Raw genomic sequence first — 13024 nt, 5'->3', positions numbered from 1 at the left:
TGCACTTTGCTCAGGCGATCAGCTTGTGATCCGGTGTTTTCTGCGCCTCAGAACAGCTCAGTTCACAATGAATGCATTGAACTTACATGTGCTGTGAGTTTAACATGCATTTAGGAAAGCATCGGCCACCATTTATGCAAGCAGATGATTGCAGCATTTCACTAGATTTGTAGTGCAACATGTTTTTGTAAGCCTGTTTTCACTGAAGCTGGATTTTTCCATCAAAACAAAAGCTCTACTGCCATTTCGTTCAAAATAAAAGCTTAAAAGTGCACTATGAAATGTTGACAGCTGGTGATTAAAGTTGGTAACGTTACTGCAGTCCAAATTCAAAATATTTTAAGTGTAGACATTAGGAAAGAAGTATTGTTTACTTTTTACCTACGAAATACTATTGAACAATATATTGATATTACTGTCATTGGAATAACAATATAAAATTGCTGTTAATTATTAAAATTACTGTTATTATTATTATTATATTCTAATTTGTTTGTCTTCCTAAAACACCAGTGTGAATGTAATTTAGACTGAGACAATATACCACAACTAAAAAGAGGGTTGAGTCCCCTTTAAAATTCATGTGCAAGTCAATTCACTGACTTTGTTCTAGCTTAAGATTTCCTAGTTAAGAACATGGGGTTGGAGCTCTTAATTTTAACCTCTCAAAGTGCATTAGATAGAACTATTTAACTTTAAAATGTAAAATGTTTCCAAGTTTCCTTTGTCTTTTTTTAAAAACTATGCTATGTTTTATCATGGAATTCATATCGAGATATTATCTTATTGTGGGATTTTGATATTGTTACATCCCTATTAAAAATAACCATTATTTCAGTGTTTTAAGCAACTGTCAGATAAAAAAAGATCATTAACAGGTATGCACACAGTGTATTGGTTCCTAATGCTATTGACATTTTCAGACTGTTGTGGTATTTAAAGGGTGTATTTTGGAAAATATGTTCAAGAAGGTTAAATTGTCAGTAAACACCTCAACTTTTACTTTTAATGCCTAAAACAGAGATTTCATGGGAATCACCCACATATTGCTGAGTTATAGTAATGCTATCACCATCTACATTACTGGCGTTTTTAGCTTTTATACACTAACATATAGTTAGCTAGGCCAAACATTTATTTGGGAAGCATTTAATTTCAACACATTGTTTTGTGTTTATTTTTAGTGATGAAGACACAAGATCAGACTTAAAAAAGCTTCCAGCTTTCCCCACTGCGGTATTGAAGGAGCACCCATCATTAGCATTCTGGTAAGACTGCATTTTTGTTTTTGTAATAAATACAGGCAGCTTCTGCAATATGACATTTTTGTGGGAGAAACACAGTATTCAGTAGGAAGTGATATAGGCAGAAACATGATTGTATCTTGAAAATTAGGCTATGATATTATTAGTTAATATTTTATAGGCATATGCAGTCTGGGTTACATCAGCATGAGATTATATGCATTTTTATTTTCATTTCATATCTTTATCATTATTTAATCTCTGTTTAATTAGTGTGAGTATGTATGTATTAGAACTCAAAAAAACTCAAAACTGCACATTTTAGTGTATCCAGGTGTAATGTGCAAGCTGCAGCTTGTTTATTTCAAACAAACCTTGTTAATTAACTTGCTTGTTAATGATGCCTGCCCTCTGGCTTCTGTAACCCCAGACGTCTAGATGTAGAAGTCTACCACCTTAAAAGGATTGATGTGGCAGCTTTAATCAATGCCTATTGAGTGTGGGGAGCTAAAGACAGTAAACCAGTTAACAGACAGCAATTATTGAAGTGTGTGAGTGGGAATGAGTGCATGAGGAAACAGCTGTGCGTTAGTGCAAGTGTTTAAGAGACAGCTGTGCGACTGCATGCAAAAGCAGCTGTGTTAGTTAGTTTATATACATTGAAATTGCTTGTATATGTTATTTTATTGCTGTACAAGCTTCCTGTTAATGCTCATCTGTCATATTAATTTCCTTTTGTTGTTTCCTAGTCATAAATGAATACTTACAGTGTGCCTGTGTGTTTGAGGAACCAGTGATTAAGATAATTGTCTGAAAGAGTTTGTGTGTGTGTGACTCACAGGACAGCAAGCCAGATGGCATTTCACACATGGGTGCACCTGGTGTAATATCTGACTAGTTAATAGTCTGACTAGCCACGTCATTTAAATGGCGCATTCACATGTTGGTCTCATGCTCAATTACTGTTTTGTTGCACTTGTGCGGGTGATGATACTTCTCTCTCTTGCCCTCTAGTGAAGATAAAGTAATCGAGCATTATAAGAAGCTGAAAGGTCTCAGTCGTGGACAGGCTATCATACGGTAAGCACACTAATCATTTAAATGACATAAACAGACTCAAATAGATACAGGGACTACAAGTCTGAGCCTGTTGCTCTACTTCTGATGTTTGTGGAAAGGCGAAACTGCGTAATTAATTAGACCTCATTACTGAAAGTGACTGCTTTCAACAGGCCTAGCCACACTGTGTCACTTTATTTTTAGCTCCCTTGGAAGAGACAAGGTCATTTCTGTCAGCTTGATTTGTGCTGCTGCGTTGATATATTGACATTGTCAGTGACACATTATAGATGATTTACTAAAGTTAAATGTTGTTCATCCTTGATATTTTTGTCTTATTAACTTTCTCTGCTATGCTCTTGTTCAACAGGTATCTGACCTTAGTTGAGTCTTTGCCTGCATATGGTGTTCATTACTACAAAGTAAAGGTGTGTGGTTTGATTTATCATGTGATATTTTAGGAACTACAGAGCTAAACATTATAAATACTGAAGCTGCCATAATTAATACATCCTTTGAATTATGGTTGGTTAAATAACCATTAGCGAAATGTGTGTGGTCTAATTATAATTCATTAGAAATGTCTTTGGAGATCAAACAGTGCTGTTAAAGTAGCTTCTACTGCATGTGAACGGCTATGTTGGTTGGAATCATATGATCTTTTACTTTGCCAGACAAAAGCAGCAATTACCTCATCAAATCTCATCTTTTTCACAGGACAAACAGGGCATACCGTGGTGGCTGGGGATTAGCTACAAAGGCATTGGCCAGTACGACCTGCAAGACAAGCTCAAGCCGCGAAAGGTTTGCTGTTTTTTTTTTTGTTCGTCACAGTGGTGATGGAACAAATTCTACAGTTCTTTCTAGGTTCACAGTCATAATTTATGGGTTGGTTTATCTGAAATGCGTAGTATCGCAATTGTAGGCCACCATGGGAAAAGTCTTTTAAATAATTGCATAGCAGTGTGACTGCCTAACAGAAACTGCAGAATAAAAGGCCAGACATTTGTGAAGACTTACATACAGTACATACAGTAAAAACAGTAATATTTTGAAGTATTTTTACTATTTAAAATAACATTTCTATTTGAATATATTTAAAAATGTAATTTATTTAGTCACATGATACTTCAGAAATCATTCTAATATTCTGATTTGCTCCTTAAACACTTTTTTTATTCTAATGTTGTATCTCAAATTTATTGTTTTTACTGTATATTTAATAAAAAACAGCCTTGGGTGAGCATAAAATATTTTTTTCAAAAACATTAAAACTTAAATGGTACAGTTAAATTCTTTGAGTGGATATAGTGTGCTTACTAGTAAGTGCCTAAAAAATCCCAAACATCTTTCAGGTTTGATGACTAAAAGATAGAAAATCTAGTCATTAATTCTTCTTCAGAAGCAGTCATTGCATTAGCCTGGTACCCTGTAAACACAACTTTGTTTCCAAGCATACTGGTGTGCCTCCTCTTTAGATATCTCTTATCTATAATTTTGTGTTCATGGGCATTTTTAATTAACATGATAATTTATCACATTTTTATCACATGTCTGCCCTATGAAAGATTAGTAACCATTGCTCTTTTTTATGAGGAGAGCTTCTATATTTCACCCCAGCCTCACTCATTAAAGTGTCTGTTAATTGGCATCCATTACACCAGTGCTTTGTAGAATGCAGCTGGGTGTGTATGTATATTCAGCCCTTTGCCAGAGTGTTAATGGCCATGTCCCACTCTGAAACCCTGCTGCATGGCAGCAATGAACACCAGCCCCTCCCTGTGGAGGGTGTAATTATGGAGCTTCATGGGGAGCAATGCTGGGTGGCAGGGGCAGAAACTGGAGTGGTGCCTGCAGTGTGATGTCTGAAGGGGGATTGGTTCCATTGATAGAGCCCAGTCAGCTCTTCTCCTGGTAGAAGAGTAAACATCTTCCTTTCCATTTTTCCTTTTATCTTAACAAGAAGGTAGTGTTGTAGCACCGGTGTTGCTATATTTTTCAAGGTACCTTGTCCAAAAAACTGTAATAAATTTGGTGATCTCTCCCATTCCCTCCCTCTCTTTTTTGTGTCTTTTCCCACTCGACCGAGTGTTTTAGCACTCTTGTTGAAAGTACACTAGGCCCTGTCAGAGTGCAACCCATCATCTGGCCAGTATTGATTGTGCTTCCTGCCAAGGAGGGCAGTCTTTGTGTCCTCCCGCCCCCCAATCTTCTTCCAGAACACCAAGCTCATTATGCAAATCTGACCATCATTGTGCATTTCACTCAGCCCAGACAATTGATCAAGCAATAAAACACAATTAGCTTAGCAGGGGGCCATAGAGGAGAGCGAGGGGTCTCGCGGCTATAACTCCTCCACATGCAAGAGCTGTTGGGGGTCTGCGGTATTAAAAGCTCCCAAACTTTTTGGCTGAACTTTCCCGGGCTCTGAACCGTTGCCCTATGAAAGCAGTAAATGAAGTGTGTTTTGTATTATTGCTAATAAAGATGAATTTGCACAATTAAAACTCCAGTTATTAGTCTTTCCCCAGTTTTTGTAGTGTAGATGACAATATACACTACCAATTAAAAGTTCTTGAACAGTAAGATTTTTTTTTTAAAGATACTCTTCTGCTTACCAAGCCTGCATTTATTTGATCCAACGCACAGCAAAAACAGTAAAATCTTGAAATATTTTTACTATTTCAAATAATGCTTTTCTTTTCAAATGTAATTTATTCCTGTGATTTCAAAGCTGATTTTTTGCATCATTACTCCAGTCGTAAGATGCTTCAGAAATCATTCTAATATTCTGATTTGCTGCTCAAAACAATTATCATGTTGAAAACAGCCGAGTAGAATATTTTCAGGTTTCTTTAATGAATAGAAAGTTCAGAACAGCATTTATCTGAAATATAAATAATTTGAAAATAAAAGTATTAATTTCTATAATTCCCCCCCCCCCTCCCAAAAATAAGACTGACTCCAAGCTTTTGAATAGTATAGTGTATAATGTTACAAAAGCTTTTTATTTCAGATAAATGCTGATATTTGGATCTTTCTATTCATTAAAGAATCCTGAAAAAAATGTACTTGGCTGTTTTAAATGTTTATAGTAATAATAATAAATGTATCTTGAACAGCAAATCAGCACATTAGAATGATTTCTGATTGTGTAACACTGAAGACTGGAATAATGATGCTGAAAATGTAGCTTTAAAAAATATTTAAATAGAAAGCAGTTATTTTGAATAGTAAAAATATTTCACAATATTACTGCTTTTGCTGTATTTTAGATCAAATAAATGCATGCTTGGTGAGCTGAAGAGATTTCTTTTAAAAAAATTAAAATCTTTAAAAAAAATTTGACTGATAATGTAATTTCAAGCATAACAACCTATTTATATTATGCAAGAAAATGTGTGATATTATAAGGATAACCTGTTGTTTGCTAAATTAAATATATAAAAATGTATAAAGAAATAAAAATAAAAAAATATTATGGTGCACTAAAGCCAAAGCAAGTGAATATAGTATTTCCTTGGAAATACTGACTTTATGTTGACTGTGTATTAAAACCACTTTGAAGATCCTAACAGCTATATAGCAACACCCCAGCAAGGTGATGCGATTTGTGTATGCAAACATCACTCATATTTCTTTCTAGACTGTTTTTACTCTTTATTTGTGGTTACCTCCATAAGAGATTATGAGTGTATCATATGTCTGAAAGAGGGAGATGCGGAATATGATTGAGTCATCATTCTGAGCTGACAATAGCGTCTGGATTGCTCATATTTGTTCACGTGTATTGGTGGTGTCTGGTGTGGCTTCTGTTAAACTTACAATTTTCTTTTGTGCCTTACCTTTGGAAGAGTTATCTTTTTCCCTTAAACCTGTGCTTTTAGTTAAATTTAATGGGTTTTTTGAGAGTTCACACAGTCAGTGTGACAGTCCAGCTCATACAAACTGCAGTTCCATTTGCAAAACTCTGGTTTTGAGTCCTGAAAATTGTGATCAAGTTATAAACATTGGTTATCATTTTCATAATATTTCTGTTTATTTAACTGTATGTACCACTCCAAAAAAGGACTGATAACCGTATTCTGCTGCTGTGTGAACACGGGCTGTCTTGAAGATTTAGTGACACATCTTAAGGGTGTGTCCATATTCATAACATATTTTTGCACTGCATCACCAATAGCCTAGTAACATGAAAGAGTTTAAAGGTGTGTGCAATTATAAAATACTACTTTCACACATCCAGATTATGCGTAAGATGGGTTTTGGATTAGTGTAAACTGAATCCGCTGGTATCGATACCAACGCTAAACAAATCTTTTATGTTGCTTATTGGTATCACATGCAACAATCACATCAGGATCAGTGATACTTTAAAAAAATACATCACCTGAAAGGAAGTTCACATTTGCCACCCTAAAAAGTGGTTATTTTTTATTAATTAGTATTTAAATTTACTTTTGCTTTATTTCCATTTTGGCCTTGTATTTTAGATTTAGTTTTAATTCTCAACGTCTGCAAACGTCCTAGATTTGCCAGCCTGTCTTGCTTTATCAGTCACAGACAGTCTGAGGCGTTGAAGATTGTTCCCATTGTCTTTCCATTTGCATGCTCTCTCATTTGCCCTCAGACTTATCTAGTTATCTTTCATTTAATTGTCTAAAAGAATTATGCTCGTTAGTAGATTGTTAACAATGCTTTTATCGCTCTCAGTCCTGGATTTTAAATGAGCTGATTTTACACATTTTAGAGTCGTAAGAAATACTGTGTTATCACATGTTCTAGTAAAAAGTAATGCTTTTGGGTCAGTTGTGTTTATACTGCTAATTTAAAGTAGTCAGTACTGCCTTTGGACATCAACATATGAAGTACTATATATTTTTAGTTGTTTTTGTGAAATGCCAAAGAAAGGTCAGGGAAGTTTCATGTTCATGCCATTTAGTCACTATGAGAGAGGCATGCTGTTTTCACCAGGAGGTGAAAAGTGCCATGGCCAGCTATTAATGATTACAAGAAAGTAGTAGATTCCTGGCATATTTGCCTTGGGAAGCATACAGGAGCGAACACCCAAACCAATGAGTGAGAGATTATGATTCAGACTGTAAAAATGAGACACACCAGGAAAACGAACACGGATAAATTAATAGCTATAGAAGAGTGTTCATTATGATCAATGCTCCAAATCCCCTCCCAAAATGAAACAAGAGGAATACCTTTCTATGTGTGTGTATTTCAGAGAGCGTAACCTGTTTGTCAGGTTTGACAAGGACAGGAATCGAGTATCAGAGTACGAGGGAGGTGACCGTAGGGAAAGAATGAATTTGTGAAGGATTTTAATTACATGTGCGACTTAGAGTTTCAGAGATGTGATTGCATAGTCGTCGGACGGAAATGGAGAGACACGCAAGTACGTGAAAAGAAGTCTAGCTCAAGGTGGGTAAGGGCGAAGAGAGGTGCTAGTGATGTCACAGGAAGGGGGAGGGAAGGGGCGGGGCTCAGTCGCCTGAAACTCTTGCAACACCTTTTGGGCTCTTCGAAAGCAGACAAGAGAGTATTGTTCAAGGAAGCCACAACCCTGTGGGAAACTTTAGATCAGGGCTGTAGTGAACCTGCTCAGCTATCCAGGGACTTTAAAGGCTTACTACCTGAACTGGTAAGAGTTTTTTTTTTTTTAGATTTCTGAAATTAGAGTTAGTTAGTATTCAGTTTGTTGTTATTAAACATAACTGTCAGAAATAGATACACTCTCGCAGTCAGATCTACCGTGTAATTCACGCTCGGGTCATATTGTTCCTCTGTGTATTACTCAGAGCTGCGTTCGAGCAGTACCTGGCGGGGAGCGTTTATTAACATTCCTGGTAAATCCTCACCCCCGCACGCTGATAGTAGTTGGATATTGTACTTTCCCTGCCGTGAGCTTGGAAGATCTGTGACGGCGCTCTGGAAAAAAGATCTGAAAGGACCGTTCTCATGAATGGCAGATGTTTTGGCCATGCTTTTAACACAAACTTGTTTTTACTGCTTTCCCTTTAGGGCGAGTTTGATAAGTTGTGAGCTTTGCTTCTGTAGTGCTATGATTGTTTTGGCTTTATATCCAAAGCAACTGTTTTATGCTTCCAGCTAAACACATCAATATCCATTCTGATGTAGTGATGTTTTTGTGAGCGATTTCAGAGTGTAGTGTTTCTAGGAGGGCATTACAATGTATTTGAGGCCATAGACCACGTCTTAAGTAGCATGGGTATATTTGTAGCAATAGCCAAAAATACATTGTATGGGTCAAAATTATTGATTTTTCTTTATTATGTAAATATCATGTTCCATGTAGAAATTTTGTCAATTTCCTACTGTAAAAATATCAAAACTTCATTTTTGATTAGTAATATGCATTGCTAAGAACTTAATTTGGACAACTTTAAAGCAGATTTTCTTAATATTTTGCTTTTAATGCACACTCAAAATTGAGATTTTTAAATAGTTGTATCTCAGCCAAAATATTGAACCTTATGACTTTTTTTATGGTCCTGGGTCACATTTTTCTTGGTTTGATATAGAAAGCAACAAATTTAAATGCTAAAATATAGGGATGTATATGTTCTTAATTTGTGAATCTCACAAAGAAACATCCATATTAGAAATGAGTGGAAATCCTATTTGTAGGACTTTTTGGTCACTGAGATATTTTCGTGGCATTTCACGTAACAGTGTTCCTAATATAGTTCCTGTCTATCTTATTTCCTTTTTCTTTGTAGCTCTTTCTGTGGAAACAGCTTGAAAACCTGTATTTCCGAGAGAAGAAGTTTGCCGTAGAGGTCAACGACCCTCAGAGGTGAGAAAACAAGACATTTATACTAGGTCATGTCTTGATATACATTTGATATGCACAAGTGAAAAACCTGAAGCACTCAATGAGCACCATTTTTGATTTGTCAAGCTTTATTTCTTTTCTTTTAGACTCATGAACATGGCCTTGGAATAGACTAAGTAAATGTTAGCAATGCCTTTTGACGTAGCTAATGTGTTTCCAACGTCAAATTTCAGCAGTGAAGCAATCTGTCACTTCATGTTGTAGTAGTAATGTGGGTTAGGGTTGCTCTGTAAACAAAGATGATATCACACAGCACATTGTACCACAATGTGACCAACGTGCTTTATAGTCATTCGGTATTATTAATCAGGTAACCTAAAAACTTCATGTGGTAATGTGTAATTTAATTTTAACGTTTTATACAATTAAAAACAATTTAGTTTGAATTAACCGGACTACTTTTTATTGTGATTTTTTTTTTCTCTCTCTGCCATGCAAATGATTACTGTTACTGAAACCAATATTTTAATTTCCTTGACACAACAGAGGATCAAATGCATTATGTTTGAATTTATTGTGTATGTGTTAATCCGCAGAAGAACAGCTTCTAGACGCACATTTGGTCAGTCTGGTCAGGTCATCTACACGTGGTATGCCAGCCATTCTCTGATCAAAACCATCTGGGTGATGGCCATCAGCCAACACCAGTTCTACCTGGATCGCAAACAGAGTAAAGTGAGTCTTCATTTGTGCATCTTTAATTCCTCTTACTTATAAATTGTGACCCTGGACCACAAAACCAGTCATAAGTAGCATGGGTATATTTGTAGCAATAGTCAAAAATACATTGTATGGTTCAAAATGATTTTTCTTCTATGCTAAAAAATTGTGTTCCATGAAGATATTTTGTAAATTTCCTAGCGTAATATAGCAAAACCTAATTTTTATTAGTAGTATGCATTGCTAAGAACTTCATTTGGACAACTTTAAAGGCAATTTTCCTCCAATATGTATTTGTTTTGCACCCTCAAATACTAGCTCTTCAAATAGTCTATTAATCTAACAAACCATACATCAATGGAAAGCTTATTTATATATCTTAATAAAAGAAATTGTGGTCCAGGGTCACAATTCAGAATTGCACAAATCGTTGCTTTGTTTCTGCACTAAAAGCGTGTAAAAATAATTGAGGTGATGTGATAATATCTTATTTATCTACCTAAAGGCTAAAATAACTACAGCAAGAAGTTTGGGTGATATTGCCATGGATCTTACAGAGACTGGAGCTCCCAGGAACAGTAAGCTGGTCAGCATGGAAAATAAAGACAAGCTCATCATGGCCAGCAATGGAAGTTTGGTCTCTTCCAGTAAGTCTGTTTCTCTAATTCCAAGAACAGACTAAATGAACTCTCTTTCGTACCAATGTCGTGATTGAGCTTGCTTTTGCTTTCATTTAGACTCTGCAGACAATGAAGTGAATGAGGAACAGAAGAAAGAGAAGATTGCAGAACTAAAGAACAAACAGCAGAGCATTAAAGAAATGCTGGCACTCAAGGAAGAAGAGCTAAAGAAAATGTGCCTCCGGGAAGCGGTTAGTAGCTTGTCATATTTCCATATGCTCTTTCAAGCATATACATTTAAACAGTCATTTTATAAGATTTACTTTGCTTTCTCTTTTTGTTTGACCAGGAGTTGACCGGTGTGTTACCTAAGGAGTATCCTTTGGCACCAGGAGTGAAGCCTCCTACCGTTCGAAGGCGCGTGGGAACTGCTTTCAAATTGGATGACCTTTTCCCTTACGATGCGGTAGGCTCTCAATGGCTATTCTCAAAAATAATCCAAGAGCTGCACACATTTTGTGTACTTACTAATTCAACTTTTTGTCTTGCAGGACCCTAATTTAAGAAACCTGGAAAGCTGCTTTGCACTCCAGAAGAAGATTGTGGAGGCAGCGAAAAAACTTGCCTACGAAAATGAGCTCTGTAAAACGGTGAAGAAGAAACGCAGGAGAAACCTTCTGGACGCTACCAAAAAACTGCAGGAGATTGAAAATCAGATTAATGATTACAGAGTGAAGATTGGAAAGGAGCCCACACAAAGAGCTTCCGTCATCATTGCTGGTGCATATCTGGTTTAATTATTAGTCATGATTTTATATATATATATATATAGATATGTGTTGGTCAAAATGTGTGTGAAGCCTTTAAACGTGTATGCTTAAACAGTGTATGCAAACCTGCACTGTGATGACAGTCAAGGTTTTATGCTTCACTTGTGATGAGCTAATGTTTTATGTTATGTAGAGGTAATGGATCATGGCGGGAAGGAAATAATGCATGCAGAACTATAATCTCTATTGTTTTTGCAGATGATGTGAACCTTGACAGCCTTTCTGACTGCCTGAATTTGGATGATGGTGAGTTTTTCGACTTGTAGATATAATGGAATGGTTTATTGTAACCATGTAGAACTTTATACTGTCACTTTTGCATGAATAGAAGTATTAATTCTTACTGAAATATTTCTGACTGTAAACATTTGAACAGCAGCATATGAACGCCTTATCTCTGCAGGCTAGACTAGGTGGCTACCCTCTTAATCTTGTTAACTTGTTTTGTCTTAGACGAGCCATCACAGAGACAGCGGTCACGTTCAGTGCAGTATTCTCCACGTCCCAACTCGTCAAACTCCTTCTCTGCATCATACCATTCAGATCACATCGATCACGCCAATGACGACTACCAAGACTGCAGCAGGTGAGAGTCCTGCCAACCTCAGCTCTTTGGGATTAATCTTGAGCACTGGCTGCTGTTTGCTTTTGTGCTGTTGAGCTAGTAGAGACCTGTGAACAAGGAATCAGCCCTGCATTCCAGCCTTCCCTTGCCTCAACTTCTTTCTTCACAATCTCCTCTTATCAGCCAAACACTCACAGTGTTAAAAATAGTGCCCCAGGAATAAGCATGTCGCTGCTTGACTGCAAAAACTCCAGCAATAATCACAAAGTGGGGGCGGAAGGGGCATAAGCAGGAAAGCTGCTCTGGAAAATCTCACAGAAACAACGGGCATTAATAGATGGTGGAAGTTCACTGAGGCCAGACGACTGAAATCTGTCTGTAAAGTGAGATGTAATTCAGTCGGTTGTTATTTAATCATTTGTTCCTCAAAAACCATTAAGCTTTTGTATTAGATTTAACCAAAGGTAGCATGCCGTGAAAAGTTGTTCTGTACTTCCTTGGAGGTTTTGTGTGTGGTAAGAACTCCACCCATGAAGGAAGTTCAGTTTGATAAAGCATTGTTCTTATCTGTGTTCTAGATTAAATTATGGCGAAGTCCAAGAACCTGTGGCCTATATACACGGAGACGCCTTATCGACACACAGCAGTCCCTACCGTCAACCTTCACGCCAACCCTCTGACTCGCGGAGCATGCCCCCTACCCCTCAACTTCCCCGCAACGCCTACAGCAGCATCCAGCTCAGGTACAGAACACAATCGACCCTTCTTTATCACCCACCCATTAGTGTGACCCTTGAATGACATTTGTTAAGAAAAAAAACTGTGTTCCCACGATCATGGAAAACCTGTAAATCACAGGGTTGTTCAGATTCGGAAAGGTCATAGAAATGTCTAAATCTTAAAAACTCATGGAAGTCTAGTTTTGCGCTGTTCTAAAATGTTTATTTGCCTAGATATGACTTAGTGTAAGTGTGAAGTAAAATGCAACCCTGGAACACAAAACCAGTCTTAAGTAGCACAGGTTTATTTGTAGCAATAGCCAAAAATACATTGTAAGGGTCAAAATGATTTTTTTTTTTTTTATTAAGTAAAGATCATGTTTCATGAAGATATTTAGTAAATTTCATACTGTAAATATATCAAAACCTAATTTTTGATTAGTAACATCCATTGCTAAG

The 13024-nt window shown here is 36.6% G+C and overlaps 1 protein-coding gene across 1 annotated transcript in view; it reads left to right on the top strand.

The window, feature by feature from the left end:
- Nucleotides 1-13024, top strand: part of frmd4ba (FERM domain containing 4Ba) — a 36413-nt gene that overhangs the window by 17843 nt on the left and 5546 nt on the right. The window contains exons 8-21 of the mRNA XM_073852573.1: nt 1185-1268; nt 2259-2324; nt 2674-2731; nt 3021-3107; nt 9056-9132; nt 9708-9846; nt 10337-10478; nt 10569-10702; nt 10801-10917; nt 11003-11231; nt 11480-11527; nt 11735-11867; nt 12425-12589; nt 12705-12724. Of these exons, the coding sequence (XP_073708674.1) occupies nt 1185-1268; nt 2259-2324; nt 2674-2731; nt 3021-3107; nt 9056-9132; nt 9708-9846; nt 10337-10478; nt 10569-10702; nt 10801-10917; nt 11003-11231; nt 11480-11527; nt 11735-11867; nt 12425-12589; nt 12705-12724 (1499 nt within the window). The remainder of the gene's footprint in view (nt 1-1184; nt 1269-2258; nt 2325-2673; nt 2732-3020; nt 3108-9055; nt 9133-9707; nt 9847-10336; nt 10479-10568; nt 10703-10800; nt 10918-11002; nt 11232-11479; nt 11528-11734; nt 11868-12424; nt 12590-12704; nt 12725-13024) is intronic.

The sequence above is a fragment of the Garra rufa genome, chromosome 12 (assembly GCF_049309525.1).
Source record: "Garra rufa chromosome 12, GarRuf1.0, whole genome shotgun sequence".
NCBI classification, from domain to species: domain Eukaryota; kingdom Metazoa; phylum Chordata; class Actinopteri; order Cypriniformes; family Cyprinidae; genus Garra; species Garra rufa.
This window is presented reverse-complemented; position numbering and strand designations above follow the sequence as displayed.